This window comes from Musca domestica, unplaced genomic scaffold (assembly GCF_030504385.1).
Source record: "Musca domestica strain aabys unplaced genomic scaffold, Musca_domestica.polishedcontigs.V.1.1 17, whole genome shotgun sequence".
NCBI lineage: Eukaryota > Metazoa > Arthropoda > Insecta > Diptera > Muscidae > Musca > Musca domestica.
In genome coordinates this window covers 15149439-15173161 of record NW_026712230.1, presented here as the reverse complement: position 1 = coordinate 15173161, position 23723 = coordinate 15149439, and the positions used below count along the sequence as shown (strand labels likewise).

The window sequence follows — 23723 nt, the reverse complement described above, 5'->3', positions numbered from 1 at the left end:
TGCCATTCTCTGTTATTGTATGGAACAACCGTTTTTTATTGACAAACCACGATTAATTACAATTTTCATTTGTATTCTTCCAAGTGGATCTGTCACAGCTAATTCCCAACTAATCTCCGTGCACTTGAAAAGCATTTGAAAAATTAGCTTAAAATAAATAGAAAAGAAAATCTGCTCTCCCCTTGTTAAGGAAATTGTCCAAATGTCACGCTGACTGTCTGCAATCGGAAGTGGGTCTCGTGTGGTCGGTCTGTCACTTTCAGTTTTATTGCTCGATTTCAATTTATTTATCATTGTTTGCTGTCAATTGCTGCTTGAATATTTGTTCACTTTTATGGCAAATCAATCACAGGGAAATTGCGATGACGACGGTGATGACTAAGGGCAATAGTTGGTGGTAGTTTCTTTTCCTGTTTTTGGGGGGGAGTGTTGGTGATGGACAGTTGTTTGATTTGTTTGCTCTACACTTGGAGGTGGTGTGATGCTCTGTCATGTTAACAATGAATGTTAAAGACAATTTGAGTCTTTTGGGAAATGTAACTATTGGGGGGCTAATGAAAGGAGGTGGACATTTGGAGGTTTCTTAAAGGAGAATATGCTGAAGAATTTATTTCAAGAAAAAATTAAAGTAAGGTATGTACCATCGGGGCATAAGCCCAAATTATAAATTGAGAAGGCCTTTAGAATAGAAAATGGTACTAGTAATAAATGCGAATTTCCTTCTCCACCAAACCATAATTTCAATATCGAGTGTAGTTTCATTAAAACCTAATATTAATTTGGAAAAACTAAAAATTGTTGAATACTTTCAAGGCCACTTGGGAATAGTTTTGAATACGAAACATTTTGTAAGCTCTGCACTTTATTTGATCTGGATTCATTTATTGAAGTTAAAACAATAACTCGCATCCTAAATTAGTTTGAGCATTCCGACAGAAATCTTTGCGACAATTCGGCAAAACCCCTGATTCCCACTTTTCCTGAACATGAAATAGCTATTGATTTTTAAAAAATTCTACATTTAATATTGCTAGACTTTAGAATAATCCTAATGAAAAACTGGGTTTCATTCATTTTTTTACTGAAAATTGCTGCATAATTTCAGGACCAAAAAAATTGAAATCGAAACGACGAATCATTTCACCTATTTCTGATGTCAATATTGTTTCTGTTTCCGCCAATTAATTTTTTTTGGCTAATTTAAGAAAAATCGACAAAAAAAATAATTGTAGGGATTAATTATGGGCGGTACTTTTTTTAACCAAAATCTAAAGGATCGTAAAAAATTGACTTGAACTTCATACAAAGTTCTCACAAAAATCGGAACCATATTTAGGACATTTAGTTTTTCCCCAACCTTATATCAACAACTTATAACTGTGACCGATTTTAATTTGCTGTCTGAATTTAGGTTTATGCATCTCGCTCATTCCAATCATCTGTAGTGTAATTTTTTCTCTACATGCAAATTAAAAACTGCTGCCTACTTTTAGGAAAATTTAGACTTACTTAAGGGATAGCCAATTGTGGTATGGTAGTTGAGCAGCTGATTTTTAAACCAAACAAATCAAATACCCCAACGAAATATTTACTTAAATTCCATTCTATGTCCAGACAGAAATGGACTGAAAATCGTGGTCTACTTTCAGGCAAAATTGGAATATATTCAGCAAGAGTTCACTTTTAAACCAAAACTGTTTAATGTGAACTCTGACAGTTTCCATAATTACGATTATTTCAATCATCATAAAGAGAATTTTGTCTGTGGGTCTACAAATAAAAATTGTTGCCTATTTTTAGGTTCATTCAAGAGAGCTTCAGGATATTATACAATGATGCGGACTATGTAGACAAAATTCTATTCGACAACCATTCAAAATCCCGAATGTCAATTTTGTCTCCAAATCTTGCCTATTTTTAGCTTCAATGGGAATATCGTCAATGATGGATATTGTGAGAAGATACGATACCAAAATTTGAATTAGGAATTATATTTTCAATTTGATTTTTGAATAGATTTTGAAACGTTTCTCAAAAACTAAACATTTCCCCTCCGTTCGGATTAAATGATATCCATTGTTGAGAATCTGTAACTTCACTGAAGCTTCTTGCATGTTTCCAATCGTAGTCTGACAATTAGGATTCTTTGAATATAAATTGGGTATCTCTATTTTGAATATAAAATTGTTGCATACTTTTAGGTCCATTTGAAGAAAAATTAAATTTTCCCATTAAATTTTAAATTCAAATTAAAAATGGTTGCCTATTTAGATTCATTTTGGAATGTCTTTAAATAAAGATGTAAATATATGTGTTACCATTTTTATAACATTTGAGTCTTGGACACATAAACATAATTGAAACGACATTTCAAATACTCTTTCACACAAAAACTGTTGCATGCTTATAGGGTCATTTAGAGAAAATTTATATATTTATATTCAATTTAAATATACGAGATATATGTAAATCTTGTATTGTTACTTAATCCTAGGGCCATTTGGAATCTTAAACAAATGTAAATATCTCTAACTGCCAAAGTATGAGTCAATGGAGCCTTCAACAAATGAAACATAATCTAAAGTTTAAATTTCAAATATATTTTCACACAGAAATTCCTCTCTTCCTTCAATACGGCTTTCAGTCACATTATTTTCAGGAGATGTGAAATCCTAAATTTCTAGATAGCAACAAACATTTTTTCTTGCGACCAGAGAACAATAACTTCTTGCCAAAATTATAAAGTGAATTTCGTACAAAAAATCGTTTGCTAAAATGTGAGTCCTGTTGGCATAAATTAACTCCTCCTTCCGATAAAAGACTGTCTGCCATTTAAGAATCGAATCAGAGATCGAGAATCCTTCTCAATCCTCAGATTTCTCTTCTAAATTTTGGTATTTTGGATAGTAAGACACCTTTTTAGTCCACGTCGATGACAATTTTTATTTATTTTAATATATTCAAAATTTGTTGCCTACTTTTAGGTCCTTCTGTATCACTTTCAATTGCAATATGAATCATTCGAACGATTAAAGCTTTGTCGGTTTTTCTTGTGAGTTTGCTTTAAGAAAACATATATAATCATTCATTTCAGGTGTCAATTACCATTTCCTTTTCTTTGTTACGGCAGAAAGAAAGAAAGACTTGGCGATCATTATTCTGCCGATATCTGTCATTTTTAAGGCTTTCAAAAGTTAATATTTAAAATACACTTTGTTATTGTTAGTTTAGCTGTGCAATGACTGAGAGACTGAAGATTTTCCCCAACTGCATTAAAAACAACAGCAACAACAAATCCAAAAACACCAGTTGTAGCTCTTAACACTTGCATTATTTACAAGATGTAAACATTTTGTCAACGATGGAAATCAAGCGAGGGAGCGTATTGCGTATAGGCGGTTCTCCTATGCTAATACCTTTGAAGATAAAAATTTATTTGAATTGTTTTGTTTGACTTTAAGAGAGTTTTATTTGATTTTTCCAACTCAAACACCATGTCAATAGAGTAAAGACAAGAAAAAAATTCAGCTTTTATTAGTTACACTATGTGAGGAATAAACACACCTTTGCCATTGGATGGAGGGATAATGTAACAAATATTTAACATTTTTCATCAAGCTGTTGGGAGTTTTTTTTATTAAAGTATACAAATATTTACCATTGCCCTCGAATGATGTGTGCTTGTGTGTGTATATTTAAATGTCAATATGGTGGGTATCACACAGTATTATTGTCATACCAATAATGACAGAAGGCTTTGACAGCAGATGTCAAAGATCTCATAAATTCCATATATTTATAAAGAAAAATGGAATTTTCTTTGTAACGCAGCATTTAATGCAAAATTATGTTAATCAGTTTATAAAAACAAAATTCTGCCAAGATTTCTAAGAATTTTTCGGAACACCTTGTCTTCTCGGTGTTGTGCTGTCAAATCCAAAATGTACAATGTTTGAGGTGCTAAAACAATAACAACACCACACCGCCTCTCTAATTAAAAATTCTTCAAGTCACCTCATTGTTAATCGTCATCAGTGAAAAAAAAAACAAAAAATCACAACAACAACAATACATATTGTTGTATAATTGAAGAAGAAGAAAAAAAAAAGAACAGAAAACAAAAGAAGTCACGTCACGTGTTATATGTTGTTGCAGGTAATTAGTTAATTAAAAAATCTTTTTTAATAGAATAATCAAAGAGCGAACGTCGACTGAGCCACAGGGAGTGTAGCAATAAGACAGAAACCTACAAAAATTAATTGAAATTTCATGCTTTGCATACCAAACCTGGTTACTATTGTCTCTATTCTAATTGAAATTATTGTTTTGGAATGTCCTATCGGCAGAAATTGTGTTTAACATTTATTATTTTATTTGATTGGAAATTGAGGAAAAGGGTTTGGAGGGAAATATTATTAAAAAATTAAAACAATCAAGTATAGGAGCAGCTAATTAATACCCTCCACAATTAGGATATTAAAAAAAAATACAGAAACCTTTATGAAAACCTTTATATATACGAAGACGAAGTGCTGGATAAGCGTTTTTGTGATATGATGTAGCAACGATTCCGAACTTCAAATACGAAATTAGACGCAATTCCGATGAATAATGTCGCTAATATCATAAAAATACCGAATAAAGGGAGGACCGTTGTATGGGGCTATACTAAGACGTAGACCTGCATAGATAATTTTCAGTCATAGGTTGTACCACCCATTACGAACTTCAAACACGAAATTTTACGGAGTTCCTGTCGATTTTCAGACCATAGACAATTCTTTTCCATGGGGTTAGGTACTCAGAAAGAACTTATTGTGTGTATTTTAGGCCAATTCATTGATAAATGTGGCTTAATTCATCAAAATACCCAATATCGCGGAGCGCTATTGTTTGGGGCCTGTACGATATCGTGGACCTATATAGACAATTCTTTTTCAGGGGGTAAAGTACTCACAGAGAACTCCTTGTGTAGAATCAAAAAATACCGAATATCGGGAGATTCAGTTATATGGGGGATATATGATATCGCGGACCTATACAGACAATTCCCTTCAAGGGGGTAAAGTACTCAAAAAGAACTCCTTTTGTGGATTTATATGGGCGCTGTACGATATCGAGGACCGATATAGCACATCTTCGAATTTGACCTGCCTGCAGACTAAATACAGATCGGTGCAAAATTTTAGCTTCATATCTTTATTTGTTTTGACTGTAGCTCGATTTCACCCTTTGGTATGTCCTTCACCGACGAAGTAAGCACAGTTTTTCTAAATTTCATACTTCTTTTAATTGGCCCGACTTCTAGAAATGTTCAATGCCGGCTACGCAAAGAAAAATGTTGTTTATACTGAAAACATTATTTCAAAAGTGCATATCGCAGGATCCAATAACATATATTAAGGAATTTTGGAAAGGTTGTATTTGGTATATATACTTTGGGGGTCCGGAACCCCAAAAAAGCCCGGGTTCAGAAAATCTGTAGTTTCGTATCCAAAAAAAGCTATAATCTATCTATTTGAGGAAACCTATATTATATATATATTGTCAATATATCAGTTTAGTAGATTCGGATATAACCCGGGTCACAGAACCGGATTTTGGGTCACATATCGGAAAAACTGGGTCCGTCTCTTAAAAAATGGGTACAAATACCTACCTCTAGAAAACTGAACTGGAAAACGATGCTGGAGTTAAGCCAAAAGTATTTAACTTACCGTAAAGCCGATGGTTCAGGTCTTTTGCTACAGTTGTTATCTATTATAAGTTTTAAATACCAATTTTGAAAAAATCTCTTATTACCGAATTTTATTCAATTGCTTGAAATTAATTGACATGTGGCTAAGATAATGACAATACCAAAAATTGTGAGATACCATTATATGAGGGCTTAATGTTGGAACGTGGACTTATATATACAATGATCTGCCTATTAAAAACAATTCCGTTCGAAAATTTGACTTGAATGTCAAAATTTCGAATATTAGGAGGTAGGAAACCATAGATATATAATCTGCCACAAGATTAAGAACCTATTACATACTCTAAATGTCGAATTGTAAACAATTAGAGAATGTCGATAAAATCATCAGAAATCCGAATATTGGGAGGTACAGTTAAATGGAGGCTATATGAAAAAGAGAACCGACATGGTCTATTTACGAACTTAATCGGCCTACTGGCAGAAGTTAGCGTGATTACAACAGGCAGATGGGCAGAGAGACGGGCATCGCTAAATCGACTTAGAAGTTTCGTAGGATCTAACATAAGTATTTCGAAGAGTTACAAATAGAATGACAAAGTTAATTATATATGGTGGATGGTTTAAAAATAACCACTAACGAAAGTTTAAATAACGGGCGGGTCGACTATATGATACCCTACACTTCTATGTATATTTAGAAGAGCTGCCCGTAACGAATAAATGTTTATATTCTGAATTTGTGCGTATTTTGGTTTTAGAATAGTTATAATTGGAATCCAAGGGAATTAATACATGAAGGTATATTCGATTCTTTAATCGATTTCCACTAAATGTGACGGATGCATTTGTACCTTTCGTACTAAATAACATTGCTATAGAGTGCATGACATGACTTCGAGAAGGATTATATTGAGAAATGTATATCGTAGCAACGGTTATATAGGAACCGAGTTTCGGCAAATGGGAGAATTCGGTTGAATGTGAAAAATGCTATCTTATTTGGGCAGCAGTCACATATTTGGTGCACAAAATCCCGAAAGATTGGACGAAGATATATTGAAGCTATATTCAAATCTGCACCGATCTCCACAAAATTCGGCAGTTGTATTTTCGAGTTGTACTTAAACAAATCCGCATATGATGTGACTTGCATTTTGTTCACAAAAAATCATGGACAGAAAGATGTATACGACGGACGGACATTCATAAATCGACTTAGAAAGTGATTCTATGCGAATCCTCAAAAGTAACTATGGGTCTTTCTAGTCTCCTTCGTCATGTTACAAACAAGTGTACAAACACATAACACCCTGTACCACAGTGTGGTGTAGGGTAAAAAATTACCTGTTATAATTTCTTGTCAACTTTGAAAACATTTTCAAAATTCTCCATTTCCACATTCAAAATCAAATCAAAATGATGGCCCGCGAAACCACCCACCTTAACATTTCATACCCTCCACTACGCCAACCATTTACAACTTTCAAAGAAACCATTAAAACAAAGTAATTTTCAAGCAAACACCACTTCGTTCGACAGAATTTTCAACAAACTTACAACAAACTGCAACACATTCACACTTCTAATTGAACATTAGAGGGCCTCTCTTGGTATAATTTCAATTTATTTTTAACGATTCGTTTTTTTTCTTTCTTTCTTTTCGTTTTTCAATTCCATTTAAGTCATAAAAATGATTTAGTTGCATTTACGCGAGAATGAGAAGATTTTTTTTTGTTTTCCAAATGTGAAATTATTCCCCAAGCCAACATAAGTGTAAATATTTTTATGTACCAAAAAAAAATTATTCAACACATGTAGTACTCAATTTTCACCATACAACACCACACCACATATCGAGAGCCACAAATGGCTCGTTGAAACAACAAATTATTGTCACATTTAAATTTCCTACAATTTTGGTGGGAAAAAAAAAACAAAATTTGGCGGTGTTTTGTTGTTTTGAATTACATTCATATCTCTCCCTACTGCCCTTTTGACAGAGAGTTGAAATAATAAATATTCTAAAGCGAAACATAACCATTAGGTTCTGCCTTCATACGATTGCGAATGGCAGCAGCAACACCAGCACTTCATCATTTGAAATTCCCTCTGAAAACGGGAGTGTGAATTGGAGTATGAATGGCATGGTTCCCTAACCCAACCATTCTCTATTTGTTGTTGTCGTTGTTGTTGCATGGGGAAATCAACGATACAATTGATGTTTTGCTTAACAACCGCCACAATGATAGATTTATGAGCACCGCTGCCATGGCTGCCGTGGCTCGTTTGCTGGCCAAAATGTTATAAATGTGTGAAAAGTGGTGATGTGGAAAAGTCAACATGTTCTGCTGCTTGTTTCGCTTTGGACTAGCCCTGCGGAGCCAAAATACGTAGGGGTTCTATATTTTTACAGCATTTGAAGATAACATCAAGGCGTCATCAACACCTACCACCACCCGAGAGAGTAAAATGACGACACCAACAAAAAACACTTGTCCACAATATTTTCCGCAAATGTTGTGGTACATAAAAAAACTGTTAATGTTTCTCTAAATGTCTTCCTGCATTTTCACAGACACACACACACGATCTCTCCCTTTTTCTACTTTTGCCATTCAGTAGAAGGAGACGATATTTTTTTCTTCTTCGTTTCACATCAAAGTGTTAATTTGCTTATTTGCCACTTGTTTGGTCGGAGAGGTGGCAAAAACCCGACCAACATTCTTGGTGTCATTAGTGGCTGTTTAAGACATGTTTGCATTCATTTTCATTTGAGATTCTTCATCATTTTAATTTCTTTGGCATTTTTCAACACTTACCCGCTATTTGTAAAGTGGCATGACGGCTGACTGCTTTGCCAACATGATTTTTGGCCACACACCAATAGACACCACTGTCCTGTTCCTTTTTACCCTGCACCGTGCGATAGAAGAAGAGGGCACCATCTTTGAAAAGAACACGATGGGATTTCTTGTCGTTTGTGTTGACGGGTTCACCATCCTGAAAAGAGGGGGGGGGGGGGGTGAAAGAGATAGGAAAATTGGAATCATTTAAAATTGTTTATTTATAAAATTAAAAAAACATAATGGGGAATATTGATTGGGGATCATTATCCCTAATTGAAACTCTATCTATATCTTTGAGAGCCTTGGCCAAACAACCAATATATACATCAGTCTCTATAAATTTATCAATTACACTGAACGACAAAATTCAATTTTTTAATAATTTCAGCAAAACTTAAGTAGATTATAAATGTAGAGCTGGTTTAAATAGCTCACACACATTCCGTGTTTTGTTTAACTGTCAAACATCTTTAATTCAATTCTTGAAAATCATTCAATCATTCTGCCATGTTATGGTCAGATTAATCGACCACTAAAGGGGCTCTTCGGGTATTGTGACTAAATTTCGCATTTTTGGATATTCAACCAACAACTCGCCAACGTAAAATACAGCTGTATAGGACAGGGATAATGCTGACCATCACTTATCGATTCGCTGCCAATTCGCGAAGCAATTGGGACTCTGTTAATCAAAAAAGGTTGCAAATTTGCGGGCCAACAATTGAAGCCGAACGACCTACCGCAACGCAGTATTTTTGGTGCATGGGCTATAGGACAGTTGGTCGAAGATCCATTTTTTATCTAAAATATTTATTTCGAAGTATGTCAAAATTGGACTAAGCGGATGGATCATTTGGGAGCAGTTGGGGTCAACAATTACATGAAATAATCTTCAATATTTAAATTATATGGACTCTACTGTTAATTCAAGTAAAGGTTTCCTATAGGGACCGCTCACTTTCCCTATGGGGACCGCTCATATGATTTAACGCATTTACAGTATTTTTTCAGTAGGGCTATGTTGAAGCCCAAATTTTGGTATTTTGATACTATACAGAGTGAGATGAAAAAACTGCAACCAACTTCAGACTGCTGTCATTTCTAAGCCACTCGTCCGACAGCTGTTAAAATTATTCCAGTGACAGCTCATTATATTGTTTCTAAGCGTACAAAAGCATTTTGGTGAGAATTGTAATGTCTTTCTATTTGGCTGGAAAACCAAAAATGGCTGTCGTTAGAGCACTCCAGCATTTAAATGTGTCTCGTACCATCGATCGTTACCGTGATACTGGTAGCGTAGCCCAACGTCAGGGAAGTGGACGGAAGAAAACAGCAACATCTGCAGAAAAATTAAAGAAGCGACTTGATCGAAAACCGCGTCGCAGTGGCCGAAAAATGGCTTGTGAGCTGAACATATCGCAATAATCGACCGTGGCATCAAAATAAATGCCGAATATTATCGCGAAAATATTCTGGAGGATTAATACACCCTTGTGCCTTGGGCATTTTGGCGCAGACCTTGGACATTCCAACAGGACTCGCACTCAGCACGCGCCACCCAAGAATGGTTACAAAATGAGGTTCCTCGCTTCATTTCCGGTGCACAATGGCCACTAACATCTCCGGATTACAATCCGTGGGACTATTGTGTCTGGAGTATTTTGGAAAGCAAGGTTGGCACTAAAAAATACCAAAGTGTCGATCACCTCCAGCAAGCGCTTCGCCGGGAATGGGCCAAAACACCGTAGAGCAACATTCGGGTAGCGTGTGACGGTTTCATTAGCCGTTAAAAGGCTATAATTCGTGCCAAAGATGACGAATTCGAACAAATCTAAAATTATTCTAAAATTTGATGCTATTTCCAACATTTTTAGCTTTCATTCAATAAAATTTAAAAAAAAATGTAAAAATTATAGCGTTTGACTTTGTTGCAGTTTTTTTTATCTCACCCATAGCGTTGCTCATATACAAAGTGGCCCAATATTATGCGATATATTTAGCAACGTTGAAAAGGTGCATTGAAAATGTATGAAGAGCTTGGTCTACTTCAAAAATCATTTATTCAACTAATGGGTCTAGTCGGTCTACCTTTTTGGTAATTGCTAATGTAACAGTAAGCCCGATTTCAAGAATTTTATATGTTTTAATTATATTTTTCATGAAATTTTGTAAATTTTTGGTATTTTGAGTTCGGCGATAATAATGCTTGACCTAGATAATTCTCGTATTGTCATCAGTAATATTGCCGAAAATACCTAATACCTAAAATCCAAATAGATTCGGTATGAAAACTTGAAAATTTGAGGAATATTAGGTTACTTAGCGATGTCGCATTTCAAAATACCGACACACGTTTCTTCTATTTTTACCCCTATTTTTATACTCTTCTGCATTTTCATTTTGTGTTAAAATTTACAGATCTGAGGGTATCTTCTATTAATGAGGGACAATGTTTTAAATCACTTACCTTAAACCATTCAATCGTGGGCTCGGGCTTGCCTTCAACTTTACAATTCAGTGTGGCTGGTTCATTCTTTTTCACCACCAAATCTGTGGGATGTTCAATAATACGGGGTGATTGATATTGAGCTATAACGATAAGAAAAAAAAAACAGAATAGAGAAATTGTTTAAAATATTTGTAGATAAAACAAGAGAAAAGTTAAAACAAACAACTGCGAGATGACAGGATGGATATGGTTCATGAAGTAGCTGGCTATTATCCAAATCTTTTATATAAATAAGGATTTTTATGAAATTGAAAATGAAATACTCTTAAAATCTTCATATTCTAACGAATGTATTATTAAAAAATTGGAATACTTTTTTTACTAAAAAAACGGCTAAAAATTTAAAATATTCAAAGATGTTAATCATAAATAAATTTGAAAAGAATTGGTCACATTAGAATTTATACGAATTTTTGTCTTCTTTAAAACATAGTGGCAATAATACTATTTTGTATCAATACTTAAAAAATATTCATATTCTTACGAATTTACGTTCTGAAACAGTAGAATTGAACTTATTTTCCAAATAGAGAACATATTTAAAATTTTGGAAGAAAAATTTAAATATTTTTTATTTATTTTATTTTATTTTATTTTATTACTATTATTTGTTTTTTTTTTTTTTTTTTTGGAAATTTAAATATTTTCTCTATCAATTTTGAAATTTTCACAACCCACACAGTATTATTTAATTACTCTAAAATATATACATTTTTCCAAATTAACACAATCTGCTATATAATTTGGTTTATGTTCAAATAGTCTAAATAATAATATGGAAATGTTTTAAGTGGGTGCCTTCTAAAAAAAAACAGAGTTCATTTAAAATGCATATCACGTTTTTCTTCATTTTGTTGGCCATTAAAACTATTAGCTAGACATAGCCTAAAGAGCATGCAATCATGTCGGCCAGACAGACAGACAGACAAACAGCCAGCCGCCCAACCGTCCAACCGGCCGGCCTGACACTTTTCAACATGGATACCCGACATGAAATAATAACAATTGATAATCATGTTAAGCAAATTATTAGAAACCATGGCAAATATTAACTGGTAATAATAACCAAGAGAATAGAACAATGGTAGGTAAAGAGAGTGGAGAGGGACAGTGGTTTTGAAAGGGTATTCATAGCTATAAATAGAAATGATAGATTTCCCCTTAATTCAAAGCAGCAAAGTTCGGCATTTTGAAGAAACTTGAAAAATGTCCAAAAATACTGCTAATAGGCTGAACTTGAAATACGAAATTTAAAGCAATTCCGGTAAAAATATCGGTAAATTCATCCAAACGATATCGTAGACTCATACAGGGTGAGAGGAAAAAACTGCAACCAACTTCAGACTGCTGTCATTTCTAAGCTACTCGTCCGTCAGCTGTTAAAATTATTCCACTGACAGCTCATTATATTGTTTTCAAGCGTACAAAAGCATTTTGGTGAGAATTTTCAGAAACAAATTATTCCTGATGGAATTCAAGCGTGTTAGTGTGATTTTTTTATATTTGGCTGGAAAACCACAAGTGACTATCGTTAGAGCACTCCAGCATTTAAATGTGAATAAATCTTTTGTGTCTCGTACCATCGCTCGTTACCGTGACACTGGAAGCGTAGCCCCCGTTAAGGAAGTGGACGGTCGAAAACAGCAACATCAGCACAAATGGTTCGAAAAGTAAAGAAGCGACTTGATCGAAACCCGCGTAGCAGTGCCGAAAAATGGCTCGTGAGCTGAACATATCGCAATATTCCAGTGGGCAAATATTGAAAAACGAGTTCGGGGTTAATCCAATGAAATTCCAAAAAGTGTAAGAACTTACATCGCAACAGGAAGAAAATAGACTCAAAAGAGCTAAGGAGTTGCTTTGCTTGGTCGAATGTGGTGAACTGCCGAATTTGGTTTTCTCTGATGAGAAAACATTCGTTGTCCAGCAGTTTCTAAACAAACAAAATGATCGTGTTTTCTTGCCAAAGAGGTCAGCTGAAAATGTGCACCTTCGGTTGGCCACCAGAACTGAAGCGGCGGCCATGGTGATGGTGTGGGCCTCCATAACAGCCGATGATCGCTCTTCCTTCGTAATAATCGATCGTGTCATCAGAATAAATGCCGAATATTATCGCGAAAAAATTCTGGAGGGTGTATTAAAGCCTTGGGCATGCAAACATTTTGGGCGCAGACTTTGGACATTACAACAGGACTCAGCACCAGCGCACTAAGCACGCGCCACCCAAAATCTCCGGATACAAATGCGATGGACTATTGTGTTTGGAGTATTTTGAAAAGCAAGGTTGGCACTAAAAAAATAGCAAAGTATCGATCACTTCAAGCAAGCGCTTCGCCGGGAATGCGTCGAAAATACCGCAGAGAAACATTCGGGCAGCGTGTGACGGTTTCATTGGCCGTTTGAAGGCCATAATTCGTGCCAAAGGTGACCAATTCAAACAAATCTAAACTTATTCTAAAATTTTGTGATTTTTCTAAAATTTTTTGCTTTCATTCAATAAAATTAAAAAAAGGTAAAAATTATGGCGTTTGACTTTGTTGCAGTTTTTTTTATCACACCCTGCATATATTTTTTGATGAGTTATGATGAACTTAATTTACCCTCCATACTATGTATGGTGTAGGGTGTAAAAAGAAAGTAGTTCTTGTACCCCCGATTTTAATCTTTAAACAATTCTTAGAAATCTCCAGTTTTTGTCCTTGAAATTAAAAAAAAATACTTCAAATCCAAAACATTTCTCTATAAAAATTCAAAAACTGTGCCAAAGAAATCGTTTCAACCCGTAGAATATGGTGAAAATATTTACTAACCTATAAAATCTACCTCGAAAATATGCTTCTGTTATTCCTCCAAAAATTCGTAATTTAAAAATATCGCTAGAGATAAAAAAGCTAATATTTGAACCCTCGATATTGATTTATTTTTAGTTAGCAATTTCCACTCGTGCCACACTGTCTCATCTCTATTAGCCGGTTGCCACCGACTAATGTCACCAATGTCATCATTAGCCAACATAACACATTTACCATAACGCCAGTAAAGCAACAACGGCAAGAGCAACAACAACAACAGAACCCCATCGAACCATAATCATTTCGAGATGGATGGTTGAATAGAAGTATGGACAAACGAACACATGCATGGTTGGATGAATGGAGAGTCAAACGAACGAACGAAAGAACGAACATGTATATCAAAAAGACAGCGAAGAAGAAGAACTAACCAGGTACTATTATTGCCAATACAACAATGTACAACACGTTCCTCAACATGATTTTTCAGCTATGATAATAGCTCAGAAATTCATGTAGACATACTCAAAGCCAGAGATCCCAAAAAAACTCGTACATATAGAATAGGCCATCACATGGCCATCAACAATAACAACAAAAACGTCATTATTATTGCCATCATTATCATTATTGAGGTGGTTGTGTGTTGTGCTACCTGAAACAACATCCAATCACCATTGGGTTCCTGCTGCATAACATTTTTATTCCCATTCATGCAACATTATGCATATTTTGCCACTGCTGTTGCTGCAGCATTTACCTGGCTGGTTTGTTGGTTGAATGACGGGATGCATGATGACTGGTTGGCTGCCTGGCTGGCTGACTGTTTGGCATGCATATATGGCTAAATAGAAATATCATACTCTACAAATTGATCATTAAAAACGTTAAAAGGATACCTTTTCTTTTATTTCAAACATTTTTGTTGTATATGTTCATGGTAATTTGAATTTAGATTCTGTCTGGTGTACACCGAGAAAAATTTTCATGCAAAAACACCCTTTTCAATACTTAAAAAGCCTTTCATTTTCCAACTAAAAATTTCTTCCTCTATTCACAAAATTCAGGACTCTGGACAGACATTCAATTGCACAGCGAGAAAGAGAGAGAATTATTTTTTCCAAGGAAACATGAGTTGAACACGGTTGCTGAAGATAATGTTGAAACCATACCGAAGATGATGTTGTCAATGGCTACGACGACGATGACGACAGCCAACGATGGAGACGATACATGTTGTCAAGACCGAGTCATACATTGGAAAGAAAACTGACAATGTCATGAAATGTTCAACGGTTATCATTGTAGTTGTTGTTGCGAATATGTTTACATTAAAATCTCAATGTCAATTTGATGTGTGTGTGTGTGTGTATGTGTTTGTTTCTTGGCTTAATGGAAATGTGACACGAAGCGATACAAAATAATAGAAGATTTTTGAATTGAATTTAAGATTGAAATATTTAAATAAATAAGATAGGGGGTCTCATACCGATAGATCTTCTTTTGGCTAGAATTTACCAAAAAAAAAAAATATATATGTAATAGACAGAACTCTTACGGATAACAGATTTTTTAACACAACCTTAGAGAATAGACCTCTAAGTAGTCATTAAACTTAGGGATAAAATTAGGCTGTCTTCTTTAGGGTTTAAGAAGATTTCTAAGAACATACCTTCCATCGAATAATTGTGAGCAGATGACCTTTAAGATGTTGTCTTTGAGAGACGATATATTTGAACTCTCCCGTCAAAAAATGATTGTAGGAAATTTAAGGTATACCCTATACACTTATGCATTTGTGCATTTGTTTGTAACAGGGAGAAGCAAACGAGATAGACACATAGTTAATTTTGAGGATCTTCTTAGAATCATTTTCTTAGTCGATTTATGCATGTCAGTCCCTCTGTCTGCCCGTCCATGTATTCTTGTAAACAAAATGCAGGTCGTATTTATTATCCGATTAAGATGAATTTTTGCAAACAATATTTGTTTGGTCCAACGACGAACCCTGTTGATATTTGTGATAATCGGATCAGGTTTAGATATAGTTCCCATATATCTTCAACCGATTTCGGGTTTATTGTGCCCAAAATGGTCAATATAAGTCATAAAGACCTGAATTTTGGTATATCCAACCAAATTCAGTCTAGATGCAAGTTCATCAATTTTGGTAAAAATCGGTTCCGATATATCTATAGCTCCAATATATATGTTTCATCCGATTTGGGGTTTTGATTCTCTCACAAGCGTAATATGCACACCATAAGTCAAATTTTACCGAGATCGGTTCAGATTAGGATATAGCCCCCATATATATCATTATCCGATTTCAGGTTTATTGTGCACCAAATTGCTAATATCAGCCCAAATTGGCTGAATTTTTGGAATCACGACTGAATTCAGTCGGGAAACCAGTACTTTAAATTTGGTGTATCCTATATATACGTTTTATCCGATTTGGAGTTTAAAGTACCTCACAAGCGTAATATGCATTCCGCAACAATGATTCTTTTCAATGATTAAATATCAGATACAGCTCCGAAATAAGTGTATCAAATTTTGTCAAGAACGGTTTAGATTTGTATATCTGTGTAATAATTGCCAAAACCTTACTATGAAATTTCAAAATTTTGACTACACGTTGGGCGCCACTTTCTCAATTACAGAGGATTTTGTTTCAAACATATCAAATTGATCAGGAAATCAGATGTTGAGCTTAACTTTCAACATTTTGACTAAAATTTCTTGATTTTTCTTCATTGGACTTTGAAAGCATTTACAAAATAATGTTTTAAAGATACCTTTTTTGATCGAATACTCTTATACACCCTTCAGCGTAAGATGAGGAGTATATTGCAACATTCAGTTTGCAATATCGCGAACTATTCGTCAGGGTCCCCTATCCCCCATATTGGAAATGGGTTATATCGGAACCTCCATATAATGGGTTATAATGGAACCCCCAGATTCTCGCTATTTCGAAGAGTTCCCGATTTCCAAACATACAACCTATAAGTTTATGTTTCAGGTTCTTATTGAGTAGTTGCTAAAGTAGTCCTTGCTAAAAATATTTAGTAAAGATCTAAGGTTTTTGGTCTATTTTCAACCAAATCGGCTGTAAATGGATATTTCGGATTCTCAGTGGATTCTTTAACTACTTATCTTGTCAAAAAAATATTTAATATTGTATAAAGATTTGTTATAGTCGCAATATAACTGTATCTATGATTTTCGATATTTTTAAACGTTTCGGTTCCAATTTGCCGCCAAATTAGCTGCAAGTTGTTCTTTCGCCTTCTCAGTGGGTAGTTTACCTCCTCGGTCGGTTTTCTATAGGAAGAAGACCCTTTAAAGATATTTAAGAGATACATTTTTTGGTCATATCTGGATGGAACACATGCTGCAGATATTATATGAATAGTAGGCCTTTTTTACAAGACTTCTATGAATCGAAAACCTTATGCAGGACTTATATGGATAACTTTTTTTGGTTTTTGCACTTTTTGTTGCTGTTTTATGGTTAGCATATCTTTTATACTTATTCTATGGATTGATGGCCTTCTATAGATTAAAGACTTATTACAGGTGTAAGTAAAGGACCTTCTATGCTAGTTCTGTAGATAGAAATCCTTTTACATGTCTTCAAAGAAGCATTATTGTGGGGAGATCAACTGTTTGGGTCTTTTGGAAAATATGCTATTGATTTTGCAGGTCATCTATAGATATAAAAACTTTTACATGCCTTCTGTAGATAGAAAAGCTCTCAAAGATTAAACACCTTGCAGATGGATAAATACCCTGTCGAGGCTCTCTACAGGTCTTTTGGCATTGAAAATGGGTTATATAGGTTCACGTTTTGGTATAGCCCCCATAAAACTGAACCGACAGATTTAAGGTTTAAGGATTTTGGGTGTCACAATTTTAAACCGAATTTGCTGTAAATTAACAGTATGCGTTATCATTATGTAAGAAACATTCCTGCATAGAATTGCCAATATAGGTCTAAGTTTTTGTATAGCCACCATATAACTGTACCTTCAGATATTCGGTATTCGTATAGCCCCCATATAACCGCAACTCCCGATATTGGATATTTTGGACGGTATATTTGACATTATTCCCCATTGAATATCGTAATGGCCTATGGCAAAAATGGCACGTCTTCGTATGGATCGAATATAAGGAGTATTCGGTAATTTCATGATTTCAAAAGCATTTTTTTCGAATTTACTGTGGGCCAGTACTCATTACTTTGCATGATATAAGCAAGTTATTGACTTTTATATGTTCAATGAAAAACTAGTATTCCTTTTAAATCACTGCTAATACAGAGGGTAAGTAGTTGTCATTATTTTCGGAACACTGGTAAAGCAGAAGGTATATGGTTGCAATTGCTAGTAATGTTAAAAGTGGTACATACGCCTACCAAACTCTTCACAGTAAGAGACGACTGAGGCCTGAATTCACCCTTACGATAACACTATTAATAGACCTCTATTATCTCCATAAAATCTATTTTATTTTTGTGACACCTTGTGCTACAGTAGCCTATCTCTTTCCAATGGGCAACATGATTCCCGTAAGTAGTTGTCTAGGTGCCTGCTTGTCTTAATTACAAAACCATAGACCATGTACTATGTTAATATGCTAATTATTGTAATTTTCTATAATTTTGTTTCCCCAACAAATGATTTCCTGTTCTAAATCATTTATGTGTTATGGACATGACACCAAAACACAATTCCAGCCAATTAAATATGTGACATGTTTATGCTGTTGCCTCCAACTCCAGGGGTTTTGTTTCTCCTACTTATTCTTCTCTCCGTGATGATTATAGATTGTCATTATAATTATTTCTTATTGTAGTTTGTTTAAACAAAATTTTTATTAATAAACACACCTAGTTTTTTGTTGTACTCCACTGCCCAGCCTGTCATTTTCACCATAAAAACAAAAGAGGTATCATCAGCTCAGCTCCTAACATATGTTTGAAGGCTCCACCCCGTTTTTTTTTCTTTGTGAGTTTATGATCGACCATCAAGGAACAACAACGTTGCATAGAACCTACTGCTATCATCATCGAAACTAAACAAGCCATATAACAAGCAATTGCTTGACTGCAAATAGCCAAGTTAACAGCAATGTAAATGCCTGGCAAAATGGAGGGAAAAGAGAGAGAGAGAGAACAATTCTAATTTTGATGGGCCATTCGTTGGCTCATTATGTATGCGTATGCCAGGACCATAATTACCATGTTGCCATGCTATGCTAGCTGAAAGAGTCAACCAAAAGAATACAAGAATTTGACTATAAAGCGTTAAAACAACAACACAACACCAACAAGTATGGAGAAAACATTTCATATATGCTAATTTTCATTTTATGCACAAGTAAAAGAAAACTAACAAAAAAAAAAACTAAAAAATAGAAACATAAAACCGACACATGAGCCAGCAAAGCAAACTCAGAAGCGTCTTTCAAACCCATGGTTTCAAAAAGGAAATTATACTATTATTCTACATGTGTTCCCTTTGCCAAAGGTAACAGGGCCCTGACCATGTTTTTGCAGCATTTCTTTTCAGTTAGCCCGGCTGCTTGTATTTCTATGGCAAACAGTTTGTAATACAACCGGGCAACACAGAATTCCAGTTATGTACATATGTTGTATGTTCATTTTTGTCTGAAATCTTTTTTTTCGTTTGCCGCAACACAATGTCTCAACTTACTTTTCCGTAACAACCATTCACAATAACTGGGATTCCATACGTGTTTTTGGCCATTTCTTTCGGAAAGAATGTATTCTGGCTCCAGTTATCAGAAAATAGGGGAGAAAGTTGTAGAGATAAAGGTGGGTAATGTATATAGTGGAAATTTCTTAAAACTTCAAAATATCACTTTATAAAAGTACTGTAAGAGTTAAAATACAAATGAATGTCAAATATTTTAACACAAAAGTGTCGGCTTACATATCAATCAATATTCAGAACTTTTAGCAAATTAATTGGTAGAAATTCGTTAAAAGTTAGGTAGACAAAAGTTGTCTTGTAACAGTTTCCAAACAAAAATTTGCTAACAATCCTGTTAAATTGTGGCTTTTCAGTTAAAGATGTGCCCAGAATCTTTAAAATATAATAAAGTATAGCTGTAGCTATATGGTCCAAAGTCAAACACCAGAGCAATCCTGCATTTTGGTTTTTCATAAACTCTATATTGATTATATCGGTTAGGGTCTAACCTGGGTAAAATATCCGGGTCCGTCTTCCACAAATAAGCCGTTACAATATTCAAATGCAAAACTTCAAAAATATTCAAATGCGAAACTTCGGTGAATAATGTATCTAAACATATTAAAATACCGAATATCGGGAGGTACCATTATATGGGGGCTATACTAAAACGTGGACCTATACAGATAATTTGCATAAGCTTCAGTATCCATTACGAACTTCAAATACTAAATTTGAACCAATCCCGATGAATAATGTCGCTAAAATCATCAAAATACCGAATATCCGGAGGTGTCGTTATATGGGGGCTATACGAAGACGTGAACCTGCACACAAAACTTTCTGTCATAGGCTGTAGTATCCATAATGAGCTTCAAATGCCAATTTTGAAAAATTTGCGCTTAAATCAACAAAATACCGAACATAGGTAGGTACTATTATATGGTGGCTATACCAAAACTTGGACCTACAAAAAGTCCTTTAGTAAAATTTTATCAACCTACTTTATTTTGTTCGGAAGGTAAATCGACATAGAATTGCATTCTGATCATGAAAATATGTATATACTTTGTGGGGTCTAAAATGTATATTTCGAGGTGTCACAAACGGAATGACAAAATAATATACCCTCCATACTATACAGATCAAAAAATTGATCCCTTCTTCAAATGGTTCCTCTACTCCTTTCACCGAAGCCCTGTCCAAATTACATAAATTTATTACATAATTATATTTATTTTTATTATAACAAGTGGAGAAAGATGAAAATGTTTATAAGTGCGGTTGTAAGATTTAGAAGATTTTCCGAAAGAATTTTAGTTTTATGTAATTCTTTTGTTCCTCTTCTATTGAGCTTACGATCTCGTCACTTGGGTAAAAAATGTTTTTTGTCATAGAAGTTATTTTTTAAAATAACTTCTGGGGAGAATATCCCAGACAAGAAACAAGGGAACTGATGAGGATTGGTGGCTCTTTCCGAAACCTAGGTATTCCCTGCCTTACCCCCTGGTAAACATTACCATCGTTCTCCACTCATAAACAAACGTTGTTTTTATAAAAACAACAATAATGGGATTTTGCCTGACGATTTTGCAACAACAATTATATTTATTTATTTATTTCCGAAGACCTTTTCTAGAAAATATGCCCTCTGAAGACAACAGACTGCAGAGGGTTTTTGATGTCAATGGAACTTCTATAAGCCTATTTTTTAATAAAAATAGAGGCCCAGAGCCGTAGATTCTACAAAAGATTACCCTGAGGCTATTTACACTAAAACATATAACCAAAGAAGCCTTCTGAGGCCATTTTCTCACAAAAAAAAAAAAAAAAAAGAAAAAACGGGGCCATTTTCCCCAGAATAGAAGACATTTAAGACCTTCTATTCTGAAATATAGGCAAAAAAGAAGCCTTCTGTTGCCTTTTCTAAAAAAAACGGCATCGTAAAAAATGGCTCTTCAATAGTTGACTTCTTAGATCATTAACCCATTGAATAGATGCCTTCTGAAATAGATGACGTCAGAGCAAATCTCTACAATGGATGCCATTTAAAATTAATAATAATTTATACTGGCTAAAGTTCCATTACAATGGATGCCTTTTTAGGCCATATTAAAATTCTGTCCTTTGAAATCTCCTAGAACAAATACCCTGTGTATCGTCTGTTTTTGTACATAGGGGCGTCAGAGAACCTCTTTCGAAGGTATGTCCTCTGGGAATATATGTTCCCTGAGGCTTCTTAAAAGTATATACCCATTTAAGGTATCTTTCAGAGATAAAATTTACATTTAAAAGGCTGAGTTTCAAAAGGGGAAGGATAAATTTCAGACATTTTTTGTATAAATTTTTTCACAAAAAAGGAACATATTTATTTAACAAAAAACAATGATGGCTTGATAATAAAAAAACATACATTTAAATTTATCGTTTAAAACTGACAGTATTAAAAATGATGCCAAATTAAGAGGAGGTATAAATGCATGGATTTTATATGCAAAACAAATTTCGGAATTAGGAATTTTTCAAATTTTCTCAAAATGTAAAGCCCAACCTTTAAGAATATACCACAAAACTTTTCATAAATTTTCCTAAGTTGTGGTTTTTTATAAACTTTGCAAATGTATTCAATTTCAGCAATTTTTTGCTTAAAAATTCCTCCCTGACACCTTTCGTTTGAGCTTGTTCTCAGCCCCGCATCAGTTTTAATTTTCTTTACTGTGGGCTTTAACTGAGAAATTTAAAAGTTTCAACTTTTTCGAGATATTTTATTTTTTTAATTATTATGTTTTTGTTGTTCGATTTTTATGCGAAGTTATTATTAGAGCTCCTTTAAGTGATAAATTGATTATAATATGCCATAAATTTCCCTACGGATCATTCTCTCTCTTTATAAACTCTTTCCTAATTGGAGTAAAATTCATGCCTCCCGATCATTCTCTCTCGCTCTTTCTTTATAAAATCTTTTCTAATCCGGGACTTCAATATTTTGATTTATTTTCCTGGACAAGGTTGTTGGTTTCTAATAAATACTAAATACTGGGCGATTTTACAAAAAAAAAAAAAAACTTTTGTCTACTTCCTCTCAACTTTTTCTTCGTCTAACTCCTCGTGATATTATATCCATAAATTTTTTATTGGACATTTCCCCCAAAAATGATCTTGTTCCATTAATGGAAAAAACATTTCGTAATGTTTTTAATTTGAAACAGAAAGATTATGTCTCCCCCGGCCCCTCTCATGTGGCTCATAATTTCCGTTGGACAAACGATCTGTAGCAAATGAAAGTTGACATTTTTATTAGTTCTGACGCGTGAATATGTTTTTTTTTTTGCTCCAACATGCCATCAAATTCGATTTGCTGCCAGCTCCCATCTCATAGCCATGGAAAGCCATAAAATGTAATTAAAATTATTTTATTGATATTTTGATCTGATCTTGCAGGGAATGCATTTGAAAATGATCGTTCTTTTTGGTTTTGGTAATGGGGGAACACATTTAAAATATTTGTTTAATGTGATGCTTCTTTTATTTCCGAAAGATAATTTATGGTGTTAATGCCCACCCATTAAATTTTGGAATTTTTTGTTAAGATGATGGATTTTTTATGGTTATCGGAATAAATATAAACTGATATGTTGGTGTTAGTGACATTAGAAAATAAAAAATCTTTAGAAAAAGGAAAATACTATTTTTACATATTTCAAATCAGCTGAAATTTAAATTTTGACCTCAATGAATGCTGCCAAAGAGCCGAATATCAGCTTAAAATTTTGATGACAAGTGAATTTTGATGGAAAATAGAAAAATAGGTGGGCAAAAGTATCCTAACTCACAACCACCTACAACAAAAATCTCATTACAAATCGCATTACTAACTCATTATTTTATCCAGAGCATGTCTCGCAAAATAAGTAGATATTTCTGGATTATAAGTAATCACTTATTTCGAGTGACATATCTTTCTTAAAATAATGGGGGATAAAAAGTGATATATTTTTACTTCCATATCTTTACCAAAATTGTAATACCCTCCACCATTTACAAGGAATTTCATTACAGTCAGACGAAGACCGCTAAATTTTCTTAAAATTTTTTGATGATCCAGAATATATACAGGGTGAGATGAAAAAACTGCAACCAACTTCA

The 23723-nt window shown here is 34.2% G+C and overlaps 1 protein-coding gene across 1 annotated transcript in view; it reads right to left on the bottom strand.

Moving 5' to 3' along the window:
• LOC131801674 (roundabout homolog 2-like) overlaps positions 1-23723 on the bottom strand; it is a 310984-nt gene that overhangs the window by 89800 nt on the left and 197461 nt on the right. The window contains exons 4-5 of the mRNA XM_059120600.1: positions 11018-11139; positions 8524-8704 (exon numbers count right to left, since the gene is read on the bottom strand). Of these exons, the coding sequence (XP_058976583.1) occupies positions 8524-8704; positions 11018-11139 (303 nt within the window). The remainder of the gene's footprint in view (positions 1-8523; positions 8705-11017; positions 11140-23723) is intronic.